This window comes from Acinonyx jubatus, chromosome B4 (genome assembly GCF_027475565.1).
Source record: "Acinonyx jubatus isolate Ajub_Pintada_27869175 chromosome B4, VMU_Ajub_asm_v1.0, whole genome shotgun sequence".
Lineage (NCBI taxonomy): Eukaryota > Metazoa > Chordata > Mammalia > Carnivora > Felidae > Acinonyx > Acinonyx jubatus.
In genome coordinates, this window is record NC_069387.1 from 74,871,962 (window position 1) to 74,885,902 (window position 13,941).

General features: G+C 52.4%; 1 protein-coding gene across 6 annotated transcripts; it reads right to left on the minus strand.

Moving 5' to 3' along the window:
• Window positions 1-7: 7 nt before the first annotated feature.
• Window positions 8-9,292, minus strand: MCRS1 (microspherule protein 1). Of its 6 annotated transcripts, none has more exons than XM_053226198.1 (16): window positions 9,111-9,175; window positions 8,211-8,425; window positions 7,751-7,944; window positions 7,166-7,304; window positions 6,660-6,798; window positions 5,891-6,049; window positions 5,630-5,739; window positions 4,682-4,790; window positions 4,282-4,420; window positions 2,021-2,096; window positions 1,632-1,660; window positions 1,423-1,515; window positions 1,168-1,250; window positions 923-1,010; window positions 562-689; window positions 8-444 (listed from the first exon to the last, which is right to left on the minus strand). In XM_053226198.1, the coding sequence occupies exons 4-16, from the start codon at window positions 7,273-7,275 to the stop codon at window positions 358-360; spliced, it is 1,350 nt and encodes a 449-aa protein (XP_053082173.1). In that variant the 5' UTR covers window positions 7,276-7,304; window positions 7,751-7,944; window positions 8,211-8,425; window positions 9,111-9,175; the 3' UTR covers window positions 8-357. The 6 variants fall into 6 exon arrangements, with proteins under 6 accessions (XP_053082173.1, XP_053082172.1, XP_026891853.1 ...); XM_053226197.1 differs by having other exon boundaries at window positions 7,825-7,944; window positions 9,111-9,130; XM_027036052.2 differs by lacking the exon at window positions 8,211-8,425 and having other exon boundaries at window positions 7,825-7,944; window positions 9,111-9,266.
• Between the last annotated feature and the right edge of the window lie 4,649 nt (window positions 9,293-13,941).

Here is a 13,941-nt window from a genome sequence, read left to right on the forward strand (position 1 = left end):
AAAGAACTACTTTGGAACTCGGTGCTTTTTATTTACAAAAGAAAAATAATAAAGGAAAAGTCTGAAGCCAATCAGCTGGAGACAAAGGGAAAAGGTGGGAATCTGAGGGGCAGAGGAGGGTGGTCTGCAGAGAGAGAAGGGGAGGGGCTCTGGCTCTAAGGAAGCCGGAGGGTTCCAGCCTCGAGGAGCTTCCCAAGGACCAGCCCTGCCCTCCCACAGAGGCTCAGATCAATGGGCCAGTTGGGTCTCCTCCTGCCCACCATGGTTTTTCCAGGAGCCTGAGTTCCTAGCTCCTAGGGGCTGGAATGGCAGGGGAACCGGAGGCCAGAGAGAGCACACGGGTCCCGCCACCACTCCTCACTGTGGCGTTATCTTGGCGGCCTCGGCCCGAATAAGGGCAATGAGGTCTTGGTTGATGAGGAAGACGAATCTCAGGCTGGCGATCTGTGGGCAAGAGAGAAAAGCGGCTGAGGACAGAGGTGGGACTGGGGGCCAGGCCCACACACCGGCCTCCCACGCCCCGGGTCTCATCATGACCTCTTCACCTCCCTCCCAGCTCACCTCCACGACGGAGTTGTTGCTGAGGCGCCATTTGGAGCCACACAGCACAGGCCGTCCATCGATGTAAATGGGCCGCCGACCCTCATTGGCAATGAAGAAATCACCATTATTTTTCAGCTTGATGACACCTGTGGGGATGGAGAGGCGAAAGGGATGAGAAGACGGGAGGCCAGAAGAGGGCCTGCAGTCCCCACACACACTGCTTCCCGGGAACAGGCTAGAAGGCACCCATGACTCCCAAGTTAGAGCTCTTGAAATGCCAGCTGCTCAACCCTAGCGGGTTCCCATGGAGACCAAGCTGCAGGGCCGGAGGGCAGCGAGAGGCTGGGAGGGACACCCCCACACTGCCGCCTGCCGGTACCTTGCTTCCGGGAGATCTTCCAGGCCGGACCCTCCAGAGACAGGTCCACATCAATCTGGTTATCCTTGGTTGCTCTGCCCAGGGTGATCTGGGGAAACGGGGTAGGTGAGGGCTGGGACCTGAGGAATGGGTCTACACAGGTCACGGAAAGACGAGAGATCAGGGGCCAGACACAGAAGAGGTCAGCGAGGACAAGACTGGTGGAGGAGGGAAACCCGGAGAAGCAGGGGCCGGGCCCGCCTTACCTCTCGGGAGCGCATCAGGTACCGCACCATGCGGCCCCGCAGCACCGCCAGAGTCTGGTTGTCGAAGTCAGGAGAGCTCATGCCTGCGAGGGGGAGCAGCTGGTGTCACGCAGAGCCCGCCTGAGGGCCGCGGGGTGGAAGGCAGGGAGCCGGGGCGTGGGAAATGAGGGCACAGCCAGCCAGGCAAGCACAGGGGCTCTGGGTGGGGCAGAGGGAGCTGGAGCAGGCCCCCCCCCGGGTCCCCCGCCGCCTCACCTGTGATGCTGTCTACCAGCACCTGCCACTTATGCAGCTCCTGTTCCAGCTGTCGAATCTCTCGTTTCTGGCGCCGGTCGGCCACCGTCAGCTCTGGGGTGAGGCAGGGTGGTAAGCGGGGATGCTCTGAGGTCATCAGCACCTCGTACCGATGCTTTGTGCTGGCAGGGGCTTCCACCCCCTAACGGTCCCCACCAGGGTACACTTACCATGTTCTAGGACCTCATCCCGCATGTCCCTGTGGGAAGAAGGAGGAAGGAGGAGGAATCAGGATCACCTGCTATTACCATCAGGTGCTACTTGGCTCATTAGGGTGTTCCTCAGTCTCTCAGCTGAACAACCCAGGAGGCTGCTCCTCTGACCTTGGACTAGCCTCCTTCCCGGGGGTGGGGGGTGGGGTGCTGAAGGGATGGGGCTCAACAAAGAGACCAGGTGCCAAGAGCGGCAAGCGGTGCACAAGGCTGGGTGTGGGCTGGGCCCGATTCTCAGCAGCAGGAGGCCAGGTTGGGCAGTGCTGCCCAGGGAGCTCTGGCCCACCCCAAGGGGGTGGGGGGGGCACACTCCACTCTGTACCCTGTCTGTGGCCCCAGCCACTCACTTGAGCTTACTGTCATCAATCAGGTCTTCTGCGTCGGAGAAGTTCAGCACTTGGTCCCCCTTGGGCAGCGGCTGCACTGAACAAAGGACGGGGGGACGGTCAGCGCCGCCGCTCCTACTCCACCCTAAGCTGCCGAGCAGCAACTGAACTAAGGGGACAAACTGTGAAGACAACCTGTGGCAACAGTTTTGTGCTGCAATCAATAGGCAACAGAGCACAGACCAGATTAGACACCCTCTTTTGGCACAAAGAATTCCTGACATTAGCTAAGGGCAGAGGTGGTTCTAGAAGGAAAAGGGAATTAAGGCTGACTTTTTGTGTGTGCTTTTCAGTGTGCGAGGGTTCTCACACAGCCTTGAACTAAGGAGGGAAGGCATCGCTGTCAGCTCCCCTGTGCACACGAGGGGACAGACACAGGAAGCAGGGTTAAGCCATGTGACTCAGGGTTAGGACAGAGGCAGGACCCAAGCTCTATTTTTCTGACTCCAAATCCAAAATGCTCCTCTGACACATCATACGCTCCCAAATATTCTCTGCCACACTCAGCAGGGGGCAGAGAGAGGCACATGCCGGTCAAGTGCTCCTCAGGATGTGCCAGAAGTGAGCTGCCCCCACCGTAAGCCAGTATTTTTCAAACTGCGGGTCATGAGGTATTGACAGTCATGAAATTAGTTTCATTTCTTCCTCCGCCCCCCCCCCCCAAAAGAAAAAGAAACGGGATAGAATAATATCAGAGTCCATTAGATGTGTTGAGAATAAATAGTTTCGTGGAAGTTTTTCCATTTTTTTTCTCTGACCACATTGCAAAAGGGGATGGGGGCCCACAAACTCTGAGAACTTCTGCCTTAAGCCCAGCTGTTCCCAGGACTGCAGTGTCGCTCAGTAGTTAGTGGCTGTGAAACCGTCGGCTGGGGAGTTTGTCAACACCCGGGGTGTGGTCACTGTCTGGCTGGGGAAGTGAGGGGGGCTGCACAGGAGCCACAAGTTCTCCACACCCTCAACCCCCTTAGGTCAGATTGTGTGGGAAACAAGGGACTGGGACAGTCATCCCCCCCCCCCCCACTGCTCCCCCACTGCAGCTGCCTGAAATCCCACCAATTTAATACTCAACCAACTTGAGAGCCAAGCAGTGTATCTACCCAGTTCCTAGGACCTTCCAGCACTAGACAGCGAAGGAGAAATCAAATACCCACAGAAAAGACTCTTGGAGAGAAAAATTAAACCTCTGAGTTAACAGAGACGTTTACACAAGATAACTTTCAAAGAAGCCAGCTACAGCAGCATAAATCAACTTTATCTGGTGTCCACTCTCTGTGGGAATTCAGGGACGTCGGAGTCTGAGGCAGAAGCAGAGCTGTGGAAGCTGCAGGAATAAAGAGGGCTGCCCACTAACTGCAGAGACCCTCAGGAAGGAAAGACAGGGCATCCCTGACACGATCTCCTCAAATCCTCTTGCAGGAGTATCTTTTGATAACCAGGAGCAGTAAGACCCAGGGAGTAGGCGGAGCGCACAGGCAAAGCCTCATTTCCAGAACAGTGTGGACAACTATGGAGACGCTGATGGGCAATACCATCCAGGAAGGGAGGGCAGTGTGTGTCTACACTACACTGCACCACGAAAGCCTGATCCCAAATCCCAAGTCAAATTGAAGAGCCTCCCGCACTTTAGTCAGCTGACTTTCCCCGAATTTGTCATCAGGAGTGAGAACTTGCTGGTGAGGAAGAGGTGGGCAGAGAGTGTTCTGGCCCCTGGGAAAGGAGGAAGGCAGGGGGCCTGGGTGTGAAGGCCCAATGGGAATTTCCGCATGGCTCCAAGGCAGCGAGAAGGAAAGTGGAGAGAGGGAAGGGGCAGAAAGACAGAGACCCTACCACCTCTGGGGGGGAAATGGGGAAAGATAAAGCAGTGCAGGGGACTTTCACCTTTTATTCACTTTCAACGTTATTCACGAAGACTACGTTAGCGTATTGTTTACATAATAGCAAAATATGTTAAAAACGACAACAAAAACAGGAAGTGGGAGACAACACTGCCATTTAGACTTTTTGCTCAGGATTGCAGACGGTTTGGGCTACCCTTACCATGCTGCTGAGTGTCATTCCAGCCACTTTCCTTCCTCCTGGAAGGAAGTTTTGCTGCCAAGAGATGCAAGACACTGGGGGCCACTGAGGGATCCGTTACTGGGCACCTGAGGGCAACTGTGCCCAGACAGCTTCACACTTACACGCACACACCCACTCCGCCAGCTCCTGGAGCCAGTTACCTGTCTGGTCCTCCAGTAGGTAATACTGCTTCATGAGCTGCCAGTGGGCCTGCAGAGCCTTGGCAGTACGGGCCAGGTAGAAGGCATCAGGGTGTCTGTGCAGCAGGTCCTGGAAGGTCTCCAAGGTGGGCTGGCTGGTCTGGAGGGCAAGAAGCGTGTTCTCGGCATTTGGGTTTTCTCATTCCTGTCTCGACCTCGTCATCCCCACCCCGTCCCCACCAGGAGCTGGGAGAAGTGAGAGGGAGCCGGTCTTGGCTCTTCCTAAGGACCCCATCCACAAAGGCCCCTGCCAATATACAAGACCTGCCAGGCATGTTTCCGGGCAGTGGGGCCTCCCCACATCCGTAGTTTTCCCAGTGGTTAGGTCCCCACCCTGCCCTTCTCTGCTCCTCAGCCTTACCGATCCCACTTTGCTCAGCAGCTGCTCCTCAGCCTTGCTAAACAAGGCCTTGCTCTGGATGGCGGCAATGGCTTCTGGGTGCAATTGTCTCATGGCCTGGCAAGCCAGCCTGAGGGGGTAGAGGGAGAAAGAGGGCAGGGTTGAAGGGAGGGGGTCAAGCAATCCGGGGTTCCTATAGGCCTCTGAGATCCAGAACTAGAGGCCAGGCCCTCAGCAGGACCAGCCGAAGGCTTAGCACTGCACCTGTGGCCTCATGCGTTTGTTGAAAGCGTAACAGGCAACTCAACAAACCGAGTTTCCAGTGTTCACCTCCTCGAAGACACTCAAGGCACAGCCCCCAGAGACCAGTCCTGAGGGAGATCCCAAGACCACCCACTGCCCACCACATCCTCTCTCCAAAGCTGAGCCCTGCCCCCTTCCTGTCAGGGCCATGGCTACAGCTTAAATGGTGTTAGAGACCGTGGAACAGAAGACGGGTGGTAAGCATCCCGCCAGCAATGACAATGTTAAACGAAGTGGCTGAGGAGGAAGTGTGCACTGCATATGCACACAGGCTTACTTGAAACTTGGACTGTTAGGGGCCTTGGTGTTCTTTTGTTCCAACTCCTTTTTGTGGAGGTCAGTGGGGAAAGGATGGAAAGTGACCTGCCCAAGACCACCCGGGTGGAACCAGGGCTCCTGGCGCTCATTCGGATATTTTTTGCAGGCTGTTTCTGCAGCTTCCAGATCCCCTGCTTCTGGCATCAAGCCAGGACTAGCCGGGTTGGCAGCAGGAAGAAGCTTCCCTCCCAAGCCTGCCTGGTTTCAATATCATCCCAGAGGATGCAAGGCCCCATGAGTCCTGCCTCCCAGGCCCCTCCCTTGGGCCCTTGTATAGTTCTCTCTGTTCCAGGAGCCAAATTCTAGTGTTCCTCGTCCCTCCATGCTGCCAGAGCTGGTCCCACTCACTTGGAGATGACCGGATCGTAGAGCAGGGCGTACCAGCGCTCCTGGACTTCCCGAAGGGTGAAGCGGCAGCTGAACTTCACGCCCAGGTGGACAGATGTCAGGTCGTTGGTCTGCAAGGCCCCAGATGGGTTGGTCCCAGCCCTAGAGCTGGGAAGGACCCTTCCCCTGCCACCCCCAGGGTGTTGCTGGGCTAGTGCAGGGGCTGGGAACCGCAGGCTGGGGGTAGAGGGGGGACGTGAAGACTGCAGTGGGAAGCACTACCTGCAGCACAGCATTGATGAGCAGGAGGTCATCCGCTGGCTTCCAGCGGCCCAAATCCTTGGTCACCTGAAGTGGCTGTTTGCTCTTCTTCACGCGCTTGGTGAGTCCAGGGGTTGGGGCTGGGCTGGGCGGCACGGGAGTGCTAGGGGCCTTGGACACCTGAGCAGAGGACAGGAAGAGCTCAAAGCCGGCATCAGGGCAGATGGGGCTTTGGACCCTGAACTTCACACACTGTGTGGTGGCCCTGGTCCCACCCAACCATAAGCAACACAGGCAGGAGCTCGGCTTTCTAGTCCCCCCCCCCCCCCCCCCACCAAAGTACTTCTACATAATCCTTGAACATATGGGGTCTTCTCTTTGCTGGTGGCACCCTCAACCCCAGAGTGGAGGGTGGGTGGGGAGGATACCAGGAAACCACTCTTATTGGTACGGTGTCTAGGGCCAGAGCAATGCCACCTGGGGGTTATTTTTACACCCAGCAATGCTGGGAACAGGCTGTCTGCTCCCAGAATAGATGCACGCTCCATGCCTCCCACACAGAATGTGATACAGGACGCATTGACAGGGTGTGTGTGTGTGTGGGGGGGGGGGGTGCAGCAAGAAAGGGGGAGTAGGGAGCGATGGGCTCTCAGGAGGGAGGCATCTGAGGTTGGGGCTGAGGCCACCCGATTTTCTCACAAGTCTCCTTTGCCAGGGCCCCTATCAGCTGGCAAAGGTGGTGGGGAAAAACAAAATCTGGCCCTGGCCCCCACATCTCCCAATCCCTCACCTTCTTCTTCTCACTGGAGGAAGGTTCACTCCCCGAACAGCGCCCTGGTTCCACCCCACTGGCTCCCTTCGCCCGGGTAGAGGACTTAGCCAGGCTGCTCTCCACTAGCTCATCATCAAACTTCTTCCTCTTGATGAACCTGTGGAGAGTCCTACCCAGTGAGCATCCCTTGCCGCTTCCCTAGGACCCACCTGCACACACTCAGCCTCTGAAACAGAGCAGGTTCCCGGCTGGGCGCTAACTGCTCCGGCTCAGCGGATGGGGCATGGAACTGCTATGCTCCATCCCTCTGAGATGACAGGGTATTGCACCACAAAGATTCCATGTCAAAGACCTCAGATCACCCTCCCTTGGCCCATATCCCACAAGAGGGATTTGGTAGGAAAAGCACAAGGCTCTGCCAGTACTTAGGCTCCAGAGGGGCTCGGGTAGCCACTGCAACAGTGGTGAAGACATGTAGCACCTAATGCCCTTGCCCAGTTCCTGGCCCTTCAAACCCTTACTACCTGGAGGAGCTTCTCCGTTTAGGGATGGTGCCCAAGGCCTGGGAGGAAGCCCGCTTCTGCCCTGCCAGCGACTCCTCATCCTCTGAGCGGCTGGCAGTGCCTGATGCCATCAGAGATGAATCTAGCAGCCCCTGAGAATCTAGAAAAAGAAAAGCAGTGAACTCAAGTCTCCTAAGTGCCTAGTAGAGCCTTGAGCCTCTGAACATGGGACCCCTCCTCTGCTCCTCCTCCCCCTGCCAGCCCTCCTGGCCCTTCCCCTGCTTCCTTGACATTTGAGGTTTTAATGTGGGAGTTCCTTGGCCATCCAGATCCCATCTGGGCTCAGACCTGGCCCAGACCTTCCACGCTGGGCAGTTCTCCCGGTGCCACGTGTCATGTCGTGCAGCACATGGTGCTCAGGTCAGACTGGTGATGCCGACACACCGGGCTCTGGGCATAACTGCTCCCTCTGCCATCAAAATGCAGCCGTGCCAAAGAGCGGCAGCTCAACAGCAAGTCAGTCAATTGTGGCCTCTGCCGAGAGGTACGTGGGTGGTGCTGGCCCAGGGGGAGGTGGCAATGCCCAGTCAGGACGAAAAGACATACGTGCCAGGCACGGGGTGGAATCAGCAGATGCTTGGCGCCTGAGCGTTTGGGGAGCTGGCCTGGCCTCATACTACCTTTGTCCATCCTCTTACAGTCCCAAAGCCACTGGTTCCAAACCACAGGGCTAGGAGGAAGGGTCCCACAGGCTCATCCAAGGATTCTGACCAGGTGAGCTTAGAGGCTGAGAGGAGATTCTGCAAAGGAGAAATAAGGCTCCCTGAGGCACAGGTTTCCAATGGGCCAGCCCCACCTTCTACTGGAACAGCTCCCCCAGGATCCCATAAACTAGGGAAGACATAAGGAGAAGAAACACAAGGCTCTATTCTGCCATGACCCTGATAAACCAACAGCTTTCTAAAGGTCACCGACATCTTTTAGAATATAAAAGCTATGGACTCCAGGAAAATGTACAAACACATAGCATTTTAGGGGGTCCACAGACCTCTATGATTCTACTCACAGTCGCTAGGAAGGGCCTCGACTATAAACCAGCAGGAAACAAGGGATTAGTGGCTCACTTTTTCTTATCTTCGCTGCCCACTCAGTTCAGCAGCACCACCCTTGCCCTTCCAAGCCAAAGCAGGGAAATGGAGATCGAACTCTGATCCGTCCATCTAATTTTTATTTTCATTTTCAGCTTTGGCTGAAGATTTAGCGGGTGGGACTGCGTGGAACCTAAAAAAACGCGGTTTGGTAACTGAGCGAATTTCTACCGCCCTGGGGCGCCTGCTCCTAAACCCAGAGAACTCAGGTACTGGGGACTCTCTGGGCGTGCCGTTGCGGGCCCCGCCCCTTCAGACCAGGGCGGCTCTCCGCACAGTTTTCTGGCCCTGCCCCAGGTGCTCTAGTCGCTCGGCTCCGTAGGATACAGCTGGGAATCTTGACACTTGGGGGTCAGGTGAAGGGTAGCCTGAGGCTAAGTCTGGGCCCCCTTCCTTCCCTGGCCCTCGTTCTCCGAGTGCACACCCGCGGTGGGGGAATAGTGCCGGTCTGTTTCTGGAGCTCGGAATAAGAGTGGTGAAGTCAGCCCTGAAACTCAAAAGCAAAGCACCGAGTGCACCCAGATGTCCTCGCTGCCTTGGGTTAAGCCCCACGAACTGGTGGCGAGGGACAGGAGACTAACTCCCAGGTCAAGTCTCACCCCACCTTCGCCTTGCCCACCTTTGCGCATGCGTAACATCTCGGACCAGATTCTGGCCCGGTCCGGCCCACGCATGCGCAGATTTTCGGGGCGCTACCGGGGCGGGGCCCCAAACATTGTGGGGGGGGGGGGGAGGGTCTTCCCCAGAGGCACTCTGGAAAACTCCATTTCGCCCCAAACTCTGCTCAGAACCCTCAGAAGCGAACCGCGAGGTCTCACCATTCCTAGGCTGCCAGCTCCAACAATTTCTCCGCGGCGACGGCAGCAGCCGCAGGGCCAAACCCGGCTTCCGTGAGACACATCTACTTCCGGGTCTGCGAACTAGGGGAGGCGCGATCTCTTCCGGTTCGCCCCGGGAATGTGATGAAGGGGGCGTGGTTACGGCAGGGAATGGGCCGACTTTTTGCTAATAGTCGAAATAAAAGGTTTTCACAATTGGGACAACATAGGGGGAAACATGAGGGATTATAGTCCCCAGAAAGATTACTCGCTTGAAGAGAGTGATTAATGGAAAGGCGAGACTTGGCGTAAGATAGACTTGAGAGGCGGGCTGGAGGTAGGGTGGGCGGGGGACCCCAGTTCGGCTTTCGAATTCCCACGGGATATAGGAGCCTTTGATGGTCTCCCAGGGGCAACGATGTATTGTTTGATTCTCCCAGCGGTTTTAAAGAAACTGCTGTGTGTCGGGCCCTGTGCTAGGCACAACACGGGGAGATGATGTGGCGTTCGCTCCAGCTGGAGAGGTGTGGCGTACAGAAGGCGGGGAGGTTGATGTCTAAGGAACGGATGGAGGGTCGTGGGCCTGAGGTAGAGGTCCTGAGGAAAGAGCAATGCCCAGTGGCAGCCCGATCCCATCAGGACTGCTGGAAGCAGTTGTGGACCTCGGTAGGTAAGAGAGAAGTCCAGAGGAGAGTGCCCTGGAGGGAAGCTTGGGATGGGAGAACAAGGCACCGGGCAAGTTTGGCCCTGAGAATCCAAACTGACCACTAAAAGAGGGTTTCTGTTTGTTTTATGTTTCCTGAGAGGGGCACGAAAGAGTAGTAACTGCAGAGAATCATATCACAGCTCAGATTAAGGAAAGTCCCAATTCCAAAGCTGTCCAGCATTGGGTAATCCTTTCAATGGAGATGTCAACCACATGTCACCTGGACATTGTCAGGGGATGTCAGGTGGGAGGCTAGCCCTTCTGGCCCTGACAGTGTATGATAGCCCACTGCTTCAAAAGCCCTCAACTCATTTACTGTCCTGTGATCTTACTTAATAAGTATTAACCTATTTTTCTCCCCTGAAAGACTGTGAGTTTTCTGATACAAGGTGTGTGGATTTTATGAGGTCTAGTATAGTATCTATGCTAGGTGAGAGTTATCAGGGAGGTTTCTAAGGAGAGGACAGGTGAACTGAGATTTGACAGTTGATAGAAGCCAGTCATGAAAAGAGCTGGTGTATGATGACCTAGATAGAGGGGACAGCTCAGCTCCAAAGCAGAAATGAATTTGGTGAGTTTGGGGAACAGGAAGGAGCCCAGGAGAAGGATGATCAAGAAAAAGAGGGATGGAGATGTGGATAGAGGTCATCAGGGGCAGATCACATTAGCCTTTGCAGTTCTTGCTGGATTTGGGCCTTTATTCTTAATGCTTTGGAAAGCTCTTAAAGGATTACAAGTGAAGGCATCCTTGCTGTGATATGATTTAATTTTTAAGATGATGCCTCCAGCTGTTTGTGGGGAAGGATTGTAAAAGAGGAAACAGATCAGATTAAGAGGTTACCTTGCAGCAATCCAGGTGAGAGGTAAATTCGGGTGGTTTAGTTGGGTTGTGGGGCAGTGAAAACGGACAGAAACAGTGACTTTGATGTATATTTTGGAGCTAGAACTACAAGGATTTGCTGATGGATTGCATATGGGATATGAGGGAAAGGGAAGAATCAAAGATAAGACCTAGGTTTTTGGCTTGAGAAATTGGGTGGATGCTGGAGCACCCTTTAGAATATATCCAGAATCTGGCCCTATCCAAGTCACCTTGATGCAGGCCGGCTGGGCCTGAGGACCCAGAAGGGATCCTGCAAGACCAGCCAAGAAAATCCTTGGCTTTGTGCAGGGTAGAAATCAAACACAGCTAAGGGGCACCTCGGTAGCTCAGTCAGTTAAGCATTGTACTCTTTATTTTGGCTCAGGTCATGATTTCACAGTGTGTGAGATTGAGTCCCTCATCAGGCTCTGTGCTGAGCGTGGCACTGCTAGGGATTCTCTCTCCCTCTCTTTTTGCCCCTCCTGTGCTCATGCTTTCTTTCTCTCTCTCAAAAATAAATAAATAAACATTAAAAAAAAGAAACACAGCTGAGAGGAAGTGAGACCAGTTTGTTAAAGACATAAAAAGAGTGTAGATACTGGCATAGAGTCTGAGAGACTCAGAAAGGAAAAAAGAATGAATCTCGTCTTTGCTTGGGGCCTGGAGTTCCTGCATCCAGGAACAAACGCAAGTGTTTACGTGTCTTCCACAAGTTACTTATGCCCTGGAGCCAGAGGTCTTGATGAGTCAGTGGTCTTGGAAAATATTCATGGTGACCCTGCCCAGTCACTCTTTAGATGTTCACTATTGTGCTGAAAGACTGCAAAGAAATCTAAATTCTTGACCTTTACTAGGAGTGGTTTTTCTCCGATGATGGGGACCTCTGATGATGGGGGTCTCCTAATGTGGAAGAACCCAATCACAACCCAATCAGATGGACCTGGAAGCTGCGGGCAGGTGGGGAGGGGGACATGGAAGGATTCACTCCACACAGAACAAAAGAGGTAACAGTTTATTGAATACACTGTAAAGGAGTGGCAAGCAGGACAGCAAAGCAGAGATTGTCTGCAAGGAAGCAGTGGGTGGGGACTATTTAAAGGAGGCAGGTGAGCACTGTTGTTTAACATAGTGTTGGGAGCCCTAGCCTCAGCAGACAACAAATCTAAATAAAAGGCATCCAAATTGTCAAAGAAGAAGTCAAACTTTCACTCTTTGCAGATGACATGATACTCTACATACCCAAAAGACTCCACCAAAAAACTGCTAGAGCTGACACAGGAATTCAGCAAAGTTGCAGGATATAAAATCAATGTACAGAAATTGGTTGCATTTCTATATACCAATAATGAAGCAACAGAAAGAGATATCAGGGAATCATTTCCATTTACGATTGCATCAAAGCCACAAAATACCTAGCAATAAACCTAACCAAAGAGGTAAAAGGTCTGTATGCTAAAAACTACATAAAGCTTATGAAAGAAATTGAAGAAGACACAAAGAAATGAGGAACATTCCGTGCTCATGGATTGGAAGAACAAATATTGTTAAAATGTCGATATTACCCAAAGCAATATACATGTTAAATGTACTCTCAATCAAAACAACACCAGCATTCTTCACAGAGCTGAAACAACCCTAAAATTTGTATGCAACCCCAAAATACCCCAAGTAGCCAAAGTAATGTTGAAAAAGAAAACCAAAGCTGGAGGCATCACAATCCTGGACTTCAGGCTGTATTACAAAGCTGTCATCATCAAAACAGTATGATATTGGCACAAAAACAGACACATACATAGATCAATGGGATAGAATAGAGAACCCAGAAATGGACCCACAAAAGTATGGCCAACTAATCGACAATGCAGGAAAGAGTATCCAATGAAAAAAAGATAGTCTCATTAGCAAATGGTGCTGGAAGAACTGGACAGCAACATGCAGAAGAATGAACCTGGACCACTTTCTTATACCATACGCAAAAATAAATTCAAAATGGATGAAAGACCTAAATGTGAGACAGGAAGCCATCAAAATCCTACGGGAGAAAACAGGCAGCAACCTCTTTGACCTCGGCCACAGCAGCTTCTTACTTGACATGTCTCTGAAGGCAAAGGAAGTAAAACTTTTTTAATGTCTATTTTTGAGAGAGAGAGAGCCAGAGTGCGAGTGGGGGAGGAACAGAGAGAAAGGGAGACATAGGATCTGAAGCAGACTCCACGTTCCGAGTTGTCAGCACAGAGCCCGGAGTGGGGCTCTAACTCACAGATCGCGAGATCTGACCTGAGACGAAGTCAGACCCTTAACTGACTGAGCCACCCAGGCACCCCAAGGGAAATAAAAGCAAAAATGAACTATTGGGACCTCATCAAGATAAAAAGCTTCTGCACAGCGAAGGCAACGATCAACAAAACTAAAAGGCAACCAACAGTATGGGAGAAGATATTTGCAAATGATATATAAAGGGTTAGTATCAAAAATTTATAAAGAACTTATCAAAGTCAACACCCAAAAAACAAATAATCCAGTGAAGAAATGGGCAGAAGACGTGAATAGACACTTTTCCAAAGAAGACATCCAGATGGCAAACACATGAGAAGATGCTCAACGTTGCTCATCATCAGGGAAATACAGATCAAAACCACGTTGAGATACCACCTCACACCAGTCAGAATAGCTAAAATTAACAACTCAGGAAACAACAGATGTTGGTGAGGATGTGGAGAAAGGGGAACCCTCTTGCACTGTTGGTGGAAATGCAAACTGATGCAGCCAGTCTGGAAAACAGTGTGGAGGTTCCTCAAAAAAAATTGAAAATAGAATTACCCTATGACTCAGCAATTGCACTACTAGGAATTTATACAAAGGATTCAGGAGTGCTGATTCAAAGGGGCACATGCATCCCAATGTCTATAGCAGCGCTATCAACAATAGCCAAATTATGGAAAGAGCCCAAATGTTCATCAACTGATGAATGGATTAAGAAGGATGTGGTGTGTGTATGTATGTATGTATGTGTGTGTATAATACTCTGCTTTGAAAAAGGATGAAGTCTTGCCATTTGCAACAATGTGGATGGAACTGGAGGGTATAATGCTAAGCAAAACAAGTCAGTCAGAGAAAGGCAGATATCACATGATTTCACTCATGTGGAATTTGAGAAACTTCACCGATGATCATAGGGGAAGGGAAGGAAAAATAAGATAAAAACAGAAGGAGGGGCAAACTGTAAGAGAGTCTTAACTACAGAGAACAAACTGAGGGTTGAT